Source organism: Myotis brandtii, unplaced genomic scaffold, assembly GCF_000412655.1.
Source record: "Myotis brandtii unplaced genomic scaffold, ASM41265v1 scaffold419, whole genome shotgun sequence".
NCBI lineage: Eukaryota > Metazoa > Chordata > Mammalia > Chiroptera > Vespertilionidae > Myotis > Myotis brandtii.
Window position 1 is genome coordinate 978,483 of NW_005366075.1, and position 13,241 is coordinate 991,723.

A 13,241-nucleotide genomic window follows, 5' to 3' on the forward strand; every position below is an offset into this window, starting at 1 on the left:
GGGAGGACCCCCAGGTCTGCGGCTGGAGCAGAAGCACCGCCCTCGCTCACACTGCAAAGGCCGGCGGACCTTTCACTCCTGCCCGCCCCACATCCATCTGGAGTGGAAAATGCTTTACTGATATGGGCCGACAGGACTAAGGTGCCAATCACATGGTTTAAAAAACAAAGAAAACAAAGGACCAGTACTACAAGCGCAAAACTATTCCATTAAAGAGAAAAAAAGCGATAGTTCTTGAGATGTTTGCTGAAAAAGTAACCCCTCAGTAATGGGAATTTACCTAAAATACCTAAATTAAGAGCGACACCAGGAAAAACAGCGTCCGCCCTCCGCCCGGCACGGGTACTGACCTCAGGGTACGGTCCGAAGAAGGACAGCAGGACGGGAAGCAGAACCAGCCCGTTGAGGACGCCCAGGATCGTCAGGATCGCCAGGACGGCAAAGAAGTACCTTGAGGATGAAAGGGAAACAGAAGCTCTTACTGAGAACTGTGGCAACGACAATCTGAGCCACGATTCACATGCCCGAAGGCTACACCGTGTCATCAACCCCAAATGAGCAAGACCCACACGGAGAAAAGGCTGTTACAAAACTGCGGTTCAAATTCAGCACAAGATTAGATTCCCCCCCCACTTTATGATTTTGAGGGCTGCGTTGCACAACCCGAAGTTCATGAAGGAAGAAAAGAATTAGTTTGTTAATTTGCTGAGCTCTCGTGGCATGGCATGTTATTTATGAACGAGCTACACCAGCGGTTCTCAACCTGTGGGTCGCGACCCCTTTGGCGGTCAAACGACCCTTTCACAGGGGTCGCCTAAGACCATCCTGCATATCAGATATTTACATTATGATTCATAACAGTAGCAACATTACAGTTATGAAGTAGCAACGAAAATAATTTCATGGTTGGGTCACAACATGAGGAACTGTATTTAAAGGGCCAGAAGGTTGAGAACCACTGAGCTACACAAACTCAAAAATATGGAATGCGAACTGAATGGCCGAGCAGACTGAAAGCACAAACACAATGCAGAGGGGCCCCGTCCATGAAACCCAGCAGAAGCAAACAAATGAAGCGGAGGGTGTAGAATTTGAACAATCTGGCCCAGGAGGGAAAGCAGCCGCTGCACAGCCGCTGACCCCTGTGAAACGGTCTGCACCCCCCGCGGCATCTCCGAGTCTCCGGCGTCAGGTAAGGCTTTCCCTGCGCTTTCCTTCATCGCGACTCTCTGTCTAGAATCCTGCGAGTTCCAGTTTAACCAAACAACTGCCACCTTTCTGAGGCCGGGACCCAGCTTTCTGCAAAGAAGACGCTGCCCAGTCTGTGTTTGCTGGGGCGCTGGCGGAGGGGGAGGGCGGGCCACAGTGATGGGGCTGCTCTGTGGCCAACCTTTTGTTGAACAATTTAGCGTCTCTGAATACCCTTGTTTTGCATCAGCCTATTCAAACCTAAAGGCCGCAGCAGCAGCAGCAGCAGCAGGAGGAGAGTGCACCAGTGGCCCTGCTCTCCCACCACCGAGGGCTAAAGTCTGGGGTCGGTCGTGAACACCAAGGTAAGCCTGTCCTCCCAGGACAGCCACTGGCGGACACTCCACCTGGGGAGGCGCAGGCGCCACTCGAGCATGCGTTTCTGTCACTAATGATTTCTAGGCCGTTTTGCTGGGAGTGGGCTGCGGTGGTGGTGGTGGTGGTGGGGAGGGGGGCGAGGGGGCGCCTCAGGATGTTCTGGGAAGAGGGAGGGCAAATATCTCTCTGTTAATGGTCCTCTTGATCATAAAACAGAACAGGCACCAAACTTTGCCATTTCTATATATGTTTCGACATTAGATGAAAGGGGAGAGAATCCCTATAAAAATACAAATACCTCGCAGCTATTGTAAACACTGGGAACTTCTGAGCTGCATTAGTAAAAGTCAAGCAGCCGGCGTCCTGCTCTAATGTAAACTGCGGGAACTTTAGGCAGAGGCATACATCAGCAGCAGGCATTAAGACATTTGCATCCCATCCATCTAACTATAGAATAAACAGACCAATTAGATTGCTGACGCTTAGTGTATACAATGTCTGCTCATCTAGGCGACCCCAGCGAGGGCTTTATCAGGTTAATCCATCCAGTTCTAGAAAATGGGAAGCCCTTTTAAGTGCTTGAAACAGGAACTCTGGTATCTCTGGGAGAGAAGCGGCAGCCAGGGTGAGATGAGAGAGCTGGGCTTCTCTGCCCACCATCCAGGGTCCCAGCTGCTTGCTCAGATTCAGGCCAAGTCACCTCTGTGCGGCCCACTTGGCATCCCCCACAAGACAGCTCGGCCCTCTGAGTTCCCGTCATGCCCTGCACTCCCCATGGCTTTGAGTTGCGTGTGAAAGTAACTTCCACGGAGGGGGGAGGGTCCCTGTTACTTGCTGTTGTGTGAAATGGCACTCGTGAGGTGCTTGTCACATTGTCCAGTGAGAAATTACAGAAGAGAAAGTCTTTTGATATAGGGGTTTTTTAAAAATAACATAAACGACTAATGTCTGAATAAATAAACGCATGGAAAGGAAATGCAGGAAAAGTCAAATTAAGAGCTTAAAACAAAGCCCAGAACAAAACCTTACCCTAGTGCAGGCATGTATCTATCTGGTATTGGCAAACAAGAATGTACCAACTGGCCTGTTAAGTGATCAATAGTCTGTGTTGAGGACACCAGCAGAATGGACATCACCCAGGAGTCACCTTCCCACCCAACAAAATCCACGGCCTCTACAGAGCGCCTCGCCAACTCACAGCACACGGGTGCGAGAGGGTGGGCACACTCTAATGCAGTGGGCCGAGGTCTGCCTCTCGTTCTAGGAAGGCTCTGCGACACTGAGCCGCCCGCCCGATGGGTTACGCCCCACACCCGTGCACTGATGTTTTTTCTGTAATAAACTAGCTGAAATGGAAAACCTCCTTCTTTGTACTTGAAAACCAAAGGCCTACCCAAGACACACACACGCACACACACCAGGAAAGCCTGGCTGGCTTCTCTCCAGATCCCTGAAGCATCGCCAACCAGCCAGCCATTTCTCACATTTGGTTCTAAGCCTGGATCAGTGGTTCTCAACCTTCTGGCCCTTTAAATACAGTTCCTCATGTTGTGACCCAACCATAAAATCATTTTCGTTGCTACTTCATACCTGTAATGTTGCTACTGTTATGAATCGTAATGTAAGTATCTGATATGCAGGATGGTCTTAGGCGACCCCTGTGAAAGGGTCATTCGACCGCCAAAGGGGTCGCGACCCACAGGTTGAGAACCGCTGCCCTGGCTCCTCGTTCCCGTGATGCTGCCGCCTGCCTTCCTTTCCTGAGCCGGGCAGCGCTAGCCTCGGGAGTGGCTGCTGCGCAAAGCGGCAGACCTGCTCAGGCCAGTACCTGCTCTTGCCCTGCTGTCCTCAACTTCTTTTCCAAAGGGACACCTGCTCTCCTTCTGTACGTCATGAAGTCACATTCTTCAGTAAACTCACAGAAACTCCTTGCCTTCAGTTCCAAAGAGAATGTCCAAACTAGGCTTGGATTTCAGAAACGTGACACCCAAGTCACGCCTTAAATGTGTCCTGAATCGTAGTGGAACGCAAGGCTGAGAACTGGGCACCTGACCTTACCTTCACTTCTTAAATGAACAAAGTCCAGGTGACAGTTTTAGGCAGCTATGTTCCGGCCTGCTCTCCTTCTATACGTCACGAAGTCACATTCTTCAGTAAACTCACAGAAACTCCTTGCCTTCAGTTCCAAAGAGAATGTCCAAACTAGGCTTGGATTTCAGAAACGTGACACCCAAGTCACGCCTTAAATGTGTCCTGAATCGTAGTGGAACGCAAGGCTGAGAACTGGGCACCTGACCTTACCTTCACTTCTTAAATGAACAAAGTCCAGGTGACAGTTTTAGGCAGCTATGTTCTCCTTGACAAAGTTTTGAAGGAGAAGTGAAGGTCAAATGCAGTCAATTACTAGGGACCACGGTTGTCTCTTTCTGTGGGTATTTCTAACCCGGAACACTTTCCCTGGGCTTGGGGTACTGGATGATCGTTGGGCCTGGAGCGGTGGAGCTGCCTTTGCTGCTACCCCCAAACCCTCCATCTTTTCTCCCCGAGATAATCCCCAGGATGGCCCTGGTGGAGGGCTTGTCTTCATACCTCTCAGCATATCTCGGAGTTAATAAACTAAAAATAAAGTGGCATCACAGACTGTGTTCATCAAAACGTGTTTATACCTTACATAGATATACAACACGTTTTGATGTGTCAATTATAAATTATACCTCAAAGGTGGGGGGAAGCTGAGTCATAATGAAGAAGAAATGCTGTAATCTACCACAGACAGAAGGAAACGAGCAACAGAAATCACACGAGCAAGGAGTAACGATTTTCCAAACACGTCTTCTCTCCTACACCTGCTTACCTGACGATGAAATCAAACTCCGATCCCGCCAGCATCAGCACCCCCAGCAGCGTGGAAACAGCCCCGTCGAGGACGGGCGCGAACATGTGCTCCAGGGCGAGCACGGCCCTGCGGTTCTTGTCGCCAATGGCCGTGAGGAAGGCCTGTGCAGCAGAGAGGGCAGGCGGTCAGTCCTGGGCGTGACTGGGCAGCTCTTTCCTCTGCCTCGACAGGATCGCTCAGATCTTCCTGGGAACGTTTAACGGGGGCTACTCAACTAGAAAAATCCGGGCTTACGCTAAAGTGACCTGCTCAGGACACCGGGTCATATCTGGTGTTGACGTAAATCTTGAACAACAACAACAAAGAGGGAAAGCATACTTGCCTGAAATTAAAAACCAAACCAAAACGATACAAAAATGAGCCAAATGGGCTCTTCTTTTCACCGCTACTCGCCCTTGAGCTTTCTCCCCCAACCCAATTCTCTCCCACCATTAGCACGGAGACCTCCGGTTGTGAAAGTGACAGCATTCAGCCGGATATCTGGATGGTCAAGATCTGAATTCTGAGTGGACTTAACTCCACGTCACGTGCAACTAGGTGCTAAGTATTTGCTTCCTCGTGATTCTGCTGAGGTTAGAATTTCTATCACTGGGTTCAAACTAATGTGCTTGTAGCACATCTCAGCACCACGGACGCATCGCAAGAAAAAGACAGGATTGTAAATTCAATCCTGGTCTGACCACAGGTGGACATACCCTGTCTCCTCTGCGTTCTCTAAGCTCTGCCCGGTCAAGAATGCGGTTTTTCTAAATGGCAACTTGACAGAGTCCCAGTGTACCAGACTGTTAGCTCCAGACTGCTGGCCTGAGCTGAGCGTGACCCAGGGCTGATTAAATGTGGGTCAGTTACTGTTATAGCCTGCCAGGCCCTACAGCTGAACCCAAAACGGGGAGTGGGGGCGGGCTGGGCCGGGCACAAGTTCTCTCCCCTGCAAGCCGGGCTGTGCTGAGAAAAGAGGACTAGGAGGTGCTGAGGGACCGGTTCAGTAAACCCCAGTCTACACTGCACTGCAGGCGCCCTGCCCTCACGCACGCGCCCTGCACAGGGACAGGAAGGTTCCTTTCCTTAACGGATCACACCCTGGTGCGCAGTGAGTCTTCGTTCTTTTCTCTGAAGTGGGCTTGGGTTCTACACAGACCTAGTCGGGAGCCTTCAGGGCCCGTCTAGCTGCCTTTCTCTCTTGGGAGGAAAGACCGCGTTGTGGGGAACCTGTTACTCTGCTGTACTTGGACCGTGAGGCCGTAAGGGTCGGGCTGGCTTATCCTTTCAGTCAATGTATGTCACCGACACAGCACACTGACGGGAGACATTCACGGGAGAAGAATGCGTGTCACCACCAGTAGCCGCTGCCCGCTTTAAACACACACTCACCCCCAGGACGGGGAGGAACACTGTGTCCTGTGTATAGATAGTCTCTCGATGGAGACTTGGGTCCAAAGCCCTGAGCAAGGGCTGCTGCTCCCAGAGCCCAGCTGGCTCCTGATCCCCCTTAGATGCTGGGTATTAAGAGACACCCTTCACTGTTTACTCAGCCCCGGTGTGGGTGCTCACGACGGCACCGCCTCACGGGCAGAGACCGGGCACCACGCAGTGTGAAGCCTGGCGCAGGCATTTCCATTGCAAGAACCTGAGCGAAGACACATCTGCCGCGTGCAGTGCCAGCTACCACAACTGCATCCGCGTCCGAATAAATGACTGTGGGATCCTAATTCACGCACCGTGTTTTCTCCTTCTTGAAGAAATGATATTAGAATTATGTGTCTAGGCTATTGGGAGCCTTCCTTTCTCCCTCCTCCCAGTTCAATAGAGAAAGTAACTTGGGCAGGTTCAAAATTGAGCAGATTCTGTTTCTGTATTACCAGCGTTTCACACGGCACACTGGGATAAAAATGGGTCAATTTCAACAAGACATTCCTCGGAACCACAAAGGTGTGCACTCTTTCTCTAAGTTGCATGGAAGTGGCCCTGAACGAGTCCTGTGGAGGACCATGGCAGGCACGGGGCGGGAGCAGATGCCCAGACACGCATGTGCTGAGCGCTGAGCCCAAGGAAAAGCAATGCTGGAGATGACAAAGGCAAAGCTAATTAGATCAATCCCAATGCTGGGGTCCTAGCGAGGGCAATCCACACATCCGTCTTTACTCAGTCAATTAACAGTCACGGAATGCCGACCCACAGCCCAGGGACTCAGCCATAAGCACGGCGCACGGGCACATAGCTCACCCCGCTGTGAGGCTCCTGAGTAATTCTCTGATACACACAGACAAGGGGCTCGTCTCCTGGGCTTAGGCTCCTGCTGACGTTTACTTCCCTCCAGCAAAGCATTCACAGGACGGGGCACAGGGAGGGGGGGGAACCTTCCTGTGGAGCAACACTAGTTCTCGACCCTGGAGGCTGGAAGGCGGAGGAGCTGGGTGGGCTCAGGTGGGAGCGAGGCCTCCGCGCCGAGCACCTGGCCTGCGTTCACCAGTCCCAGCGTGTCTCCGCGGCTGCCAACTGGCCACACCCTCAATTATGCCATCCCCAGTGAGCCTCTGAGTGTGGTCTCATGTTATGCCTGCTTGATTAATGTGGTTTTTAACACTGTGTGTGGTCCTGTGTGCACGTGCGCGCATGCGTGCACACACACACACACACACACACACACACACACTCTGCATGTCTTGGAAACACAGTCGACAACTTCAGGACCTGTGGTGCCGCTACTGACAACACCGAATAAATGGCATCCTTCGCTGACCTTCTCCTCAGATTCCTTAAGAGGGAAAGGAGTCCAGGCAAATTCCAGCCACTCCTAGGGAATGGCAGTGCCAGTGCCAGTCCACCTGTGTGTACTGGGTGTGTTCCTTGATGGAGGAGAAAATGAAAAGGCTCCTAACGTGGAGGCTACGAGAGCTAGAGGATATGTTGCTTTTTCACACAGTGGTAGCTGGCACGTCTCCCTACCAGAGCAACGTGAACGGTGAATTCCACGCCGATGCCGACAGACGCGATCAGGATAACCACAGGCACGGCGCTCAGCTTGATTCCGATGAGGCCCATCATGCCAAAGAGCTCGACCGTCATCAGCGCCAGGACCGTCACCTGTCAGAGGGCACAGGGATGAGTGGCTGGGCACAGACTAGCTCTAGGTACGGAAACGAGGGGAGGGTGCAAGTCCTGGTGTGGCCTCACTTCAGATCGACAGCCGAGAAAGCCCGGCCCCCAAACGCAACGCAGGCGCTGCCTTGCTGCAGCGCCAACAACTATCCTGACCTCTAGTGCGACCTCCCCCCCAGGGCAGGGAGCCTGGAGCCCGCTCTGGGACAGCAGGAACACGAAGGCGAAGTGCAGTATGCCACCGCGAGCTGTTTCTCCCACATCCCTGCTTTAAAAGCATTAACATTTCCCAAACTCCACCAGAGCAACCTACGGAGATTTACACAAATAAGAACTCATCACTAGCTTCACATTTCCTTCTGTTTGGATCTTGCCCATCCCTCAACTTTGTAAACGAGTTGATGCTTTAGTGTTGGGCTGTCTGGCCCTCTATCCTAAAGAATACAGATAGTATGGGGTGAATAAAAGTTCTTTCAGCGAAGGGAGCTGCGCTTTTGTCCGGAGCCCACGGAGTAAGTGAGGATGACTTGGCAGCAAGGGAAGCAGGAGAAAAGAGACTTGCCGACCGCCCATGCGGGTCAGGTTACAACCCCCTCACGCTGAAGAAACGGAGAGCAACTGGGGTGGACAAAGCAAACAGTCAAACCCAAGGAAAAGCGTTTCTTTGCCTTGTAACCATTTGCGAGGAGATGGAAAGAAAATCTGTCAGGTAGATTTTGGAGCTTCTTGGGCCAAAGGGGAGGAAATGCAAATAAAACAATAAACTTGACACAGGAGGGAGGAGGCGTGGGGCTGGGGCAGCGGGCAGCGGTGATAGGGGAAGAAGCATCGTGAAAGTCTCCTTTGCTCTCTTTCAATGAGCTAGTGAAAGACGGACAACATCCACTGCTTAAGTACCACGGAAAGTCCTGCAGACTAAACACCGACCTTTTAACAAACCTGCTGCAAAAGCTTATGGTGCGGGAACGAGACCTGGTCTCTTGTTTTTATAATTTTGGCATTTAAGTCTATACCACAGTTCATGGAATCTAAACACTGCCATGATTTTATTAGACTCTACATAAAACTTTCTTCAAATCTGAGAGTATTATACATGGAGAAAGGATGCCAAAAAGTAGGTGAGCAATACTAGCTTATCATTTCCCTCAGGAGTTAAAATACACACAACACATATAACCACTCCATTCCTACTCACTGTCCCACCTTCTCTAATCGTCCCTCTATTTAGCAGAACCTTCTATATATGAGGTCTAAAGTGATCCCCAAATGACACTTGAAGTGAAAAAAATTAGTTATGTTTTGAGTGTTTGCATTTCATAAATGCTTGGCGCTGTCACGGAAAGAGTGCGTAAACAAAACGTTTAAGGCCGCAGAAAGGGGACACAGGAGGGAGGCCATTAAAGGCTCTCCCTAACCCCGGACCTCGCCACCTCCTGCAGAATAAATACAGTGTGGGTGATGCAATCTATCCCCTGCCCCAGAGGCCCAGACATAAACAAAACTGCCGGCTGCAGAAAGAGCTAGGCCGAAAGGAATGTGACTTCCACAAAGACCCTCAGAATAAACTCACAATGATCCCCGCGGTCCAGGGGTTCAGGAGGAAGACGGCGCACACGAGGAACGTGCAGGCCAGCACCACGCTGATGGACAGCAGGAGCCAGTGGCGCAGGCCGATGTACTGCTCCCAGAAGAGGAAGGGGTAGCCGTTGGGGTAGCTGGAGAGCCCCAGGCTCGTGTAGTTGTTGCAGATGGTCCTGACTTTTTCAATCGCTTCCACGAAGTCTGAGGTGTCATGCAAGCCGTTGAGGTAGAAAGGAAACTGGGCGTATTCGATGGGCTCTGCGGCTGGGACTGGACAGGAAGGCGGAAGGGAGAGAACCGTGGGTTAGGGGCTCCTTGCAACACTGCAAAGGCCAATGGCTGGGGTCCAGGCACGGGAGAGAAGGGACAAATTCCCCTTGTTGGCCCTACCAGATGTGTGTCCCCAAATTCTCCATCATTACAGCAGACAGAGAGAGGAGCCTGCAGGGAAGTCCGCGTACCGCTCCTCTTACAGCACCAAGGCAAACACGAGAGAGTCCTCAGCTCTCAGAACTGCAGAGTTTGGTTTACATTTTTTAAAGCAATAACTAACCTTTGCTTGTTTTTTGGGGGGAGCCTGTGATCTGTGTATTATTTGACCTTTGGTCTCAGCGTTCTGGAAGCAGCCACTTTTGTAAGGGGTCTAAACAACTTGAGAATTCAATCGCAGGAGCATTTTTTGTTCAGCTGACACAAGTGAAAATACTACGTTCAAACTGCTTCACTCAGACACTGATGAGAACAAAATAACCTGGAAGTCATGCTTTGCAGAGAGAGCGCGTCCCTTCCTTATCCTCCGAGCGCTCCGAGCGGAGCCTCCGCGCCGCCTTTCACGCAACGCTAAGCCTTCGGCAGCAGGGGCAGAAATCCCCACACAACAAGCGTTTAGTGGCTGCCGTTGTGTGTTCCAGACCCTTTGGGGTCATTCAGTTGACTTGCTAAACATGATTTGCCCTATTATAATCTCAACTATAAATTTTCATTAAGACAAGCCTTGGCCGCTTGCCACAGGCTCCGAGGTTTAGATACCGGGACGCATAACCCGCCTGCTCTCCAGCCGTCTTAGCAAAGGAACCTGAATCCTTTCTCCCGTCCCCGTGCCATTTCCTACCCGAGGTGGGAGCGACCACCATCTCCAACCCGAATGCAGATGAGCCGCACACAGCGGGCTCCGAGGTTTAGATACTGGGACGCACAACCCGCCTGCTCTCCAGCCGCCTTCGCAAAGGAACCTGAATCCTTTCTCCCATCCCCGTGCCACTTCCTACCCCTTCCTACCCGAGGTGGGAGCGACCATCTCCAACCCGAATGCAGATGAGCCGCACACAGCGCCACCCTCCTCCGTGGCGGCGGCGGGAGGAAGAGGAGGCTGCGCAGGCTCCTGCTCGCTCTGAGCGGCTCTGACGGAGCGCAGGTGCTCGGGGGCTGACAGCTACGACCCAACTTGCCAAAAATCCCTTCAACACCAGAGCTGACAAAGTTAAGATAAACATATAATCCCCAGTGATAAAACTCTGCAATAGTAAACCAACACTCAACCTGGAGGCGTCCCCAGCTCTCACAGGGAACAGCTGGCATGGAGGAGCCGGGCCTGGTGGGCGTCTTAGAGTTCAAGCTACAAACGGAGATTAGAGGCTTATTTCTCAACGTGATGGAGCACGGGCTGTATTCTATTACACATCCTCATCTGTCTCCGCGAGTTTTAAAGTAAAAGACGGAGACTGTTGTGTTTGCACTTTTGAACCCTGGGCAGCCGCAGAGGACGAGGGCTGTGACTGAGCCTGGAGCAGCGAGGCGAGGCGGCCCCGGGCGGAGGCACTTACTTCTCAGCCTGGTCTCCGGCATGTAGTCGGCCTTGTCGTGGACCCACTCGGGACGGTGAGGCCGGATGTTGGCCTGGGAGGCGGCGTAAGCCACGGGGTCGTTGCTGACCCAAGCGGTCAGGTAGATGTAGAAAGCGCTGGGATTGATGATGCCGTCCGCATCCACCAGGCGCCGTTTGGTCAACTGCAAAAGGGGAACAGAGGCCTTTCAGGATGGGGCTTTGGGGGCGAGAAGAGGGCCCTGCACCAGCCTGGTGACAAAGCCTAGAATGCCCACGTTCGCGAGCGTGAAAAAGCCCAGCCGAACACCTTGGGTTTCTTTCAAAATGCGCTGAACAGAGGATGCAAAAACCGGAGTGTTTATAACACACACAGTCCTGCAGATGGCCCGGGAATCAAGCGGACCAATTACGTCTGAATGCTACAAGACTGTCTGCAGCCAGGGCGGAGAATGAACAATCTGGAGCAGCATATTTATAGGAGGGGAAGGGGGAAACCTGGCAAGAGTCCCTCTACACGTCTGTGTGCAGTTAACCTTTGCTGTTAACACTGAAGGAAATGCCACCCAGTAAATGGAGGAGAGCTATAAAAATAAAACAACATCTGTATAAATTTTGCTAACACTAGCCTCCTATGACCTGTGCATTCAAAAAATGCCCATCACCAGAGGGACTGGCGCCCAGCCATGGGCTTTCTGGGTAATCTGATTTCTGAGAGAGGTGGTCACCAGCAGGACCCACAGCCCATGCTGGCCCAACACGACGCTCCCTCGAAAGCAGGTCTGGTGGGCTTCGCGTAGGTGAAGAACACTGTGAGAGAAATGTACACACATATATGCACGTACGTGGGCATTTTTTTCCTGTTTACTTTACATTCAGGCCTGGTTCCAACGCTTTTGGTCTTTTTTAACAAAATGAGAAACACCAGTGACAGCAGTGAACGGAGGAAGAGTGAAGGAAGAGCATGGAGGAGAGTGAGAGAACTAAATTTCGGAGATCTGGATTCAATTAATCCACAGGATATGTAACAACTGTATGTCTTCAAGCCGTCTCTGGAATTACAGAGCACAGCTCAGGGCCTCCGTGCACGCAGCACCCTTTTCCCTCCCAGGCAGAGGAAATGATGTGTGTGGGGGAGGGAGGGTGGCTGGCCCCATCGCCTGTGTCCCGGGGTGTCCCCGTCCCTGGAGCCCACCCCGGCCACGGGGCATTCCCGCTATGTCTCAGACAGGCTCCCGTGCCCACATCCTTGTCAGACCTGACAGGGTGCCGCATGCGGCCATAAAGAACCGAGTTCACACTCCGTAATAACTCTGAACAATGTACTTTGTAAATCTGTCACCTTTAATGCCAGCAAAAAGGGGGAGACGATAAACAGAGCCGCCTCGAAGATCATTAGCCTGACGGTTCTCTGCTGAAGGTGAAGGCCGTGCGCCACAAGCAGCGGCGGACGGACCTGGGGAGCCAGCAGAGCTGGGGTCACGGGAACCCCAACCCGCCCGAGCGAGCAGCAGGGACTCGCTGGAGGCGCACGCAGTGGGACTAAGAGGTGTGAGTCCAACTCCTTTCCAAAGATTTGTGTTTCCGCGTGTCTCACTCAGGACAGGGCAATCTGTCTGCCCCCTTCTCCACACCGAGGGCCGGGGGACCCTCCCATCCTCCCAGGAACCTCTCCCATCTCCTAACTGTCCATCCCCCCCAAAGTCTGCCTGCTCCAGTGACTGCTACCCAACCACGCCACCTTTTCAAATTTGAATGCAATCAGGACCAATGAGGCAATAAACATTAGAATTCAAAGCAAATAATCAACCCAGCATTTCTAACATGGAAAGGAGCCTGCATGCCTGGACCGTGCTCTGTGCTGACAACTGCTCTGTAGGAAGGTAACACCCTTGTCCCCACTTGACAGATGAGTAAAGTGAGCTCCCTGGCCCCGTGGCCACACAACTAGCTGGTGGGATGACGGGCATCAGAGCCGACGCAATGTTCTTCCAGGCCCTGGGGCCTCCTGGCTCCAGAAAGCCAGGCTGGGAGGGCAGGCTGCGAACCTGCTGCCCCTGAAGCCCGGGGTCGGCAGTGAGAGTACCTGACTGATGTCGATGGGCTTATCACGGCTGCCCGTCTGCACCAGGAGTTTGTAGGCGAGGACCCCGTCATCGGATCCGTTTTTGTAATTGTTTGGCATGATTTTCCCAGTCTCCCAATCACTGTCGAACGCGTCCTGAAGTCCTGGAAAAGGCAAGTGTGTGTAACACGTTAGATCTCTCCAGCGACCGG

At 52.3% G+C, this 13,241-nt stretch overlaps 1 protein-coding gene across 4 annotated transcripts in view; it reads right to left on the reverse strand.

Moving 5' to 3' along the window:
- Nucleotides 1–13,241, reverse strand: part of PTCH1 (patched 1) — a 67,631-nt gene that overhangs the window by 5,675 nt on the left and 48,715 nt on the right. For all 4 annotated transcript variants that reach the window (XM_005873741.2, XM_005873740.2, XM_014545689.1 and 1 more), the window contains 6 exons: nucleotides 13,051–13,193; nucleotides 10,966–11,149; nucleotides 9,132–9,412; nucleotides 7,409–7,546; nucleotides 4,421–4,563; nucleotides 351–450 (listed from right to left, as the gene is read on the reverse strand). In XM_005873741.2, coding sequence (XP_005873803.1) covers nucleotides 351–450; nucleotides 4,421–4,563; nucleotides 7,409–7,546; nucleotides 9,132–9,412; nucleotides 10,966–11,149; nucleotides 13,051–13,193 — 989 coding nt within the window. The remainder of the gene's footprint in view (nucleotides 1–350; nucleotides 451–4,420; nucleotides 4,564–7,408; nucleotides 7,547–9,131; nucleotides 9,413–10,965; nucleotides 11,150–13,050; nucleotides 13,194–13,241) is intronic.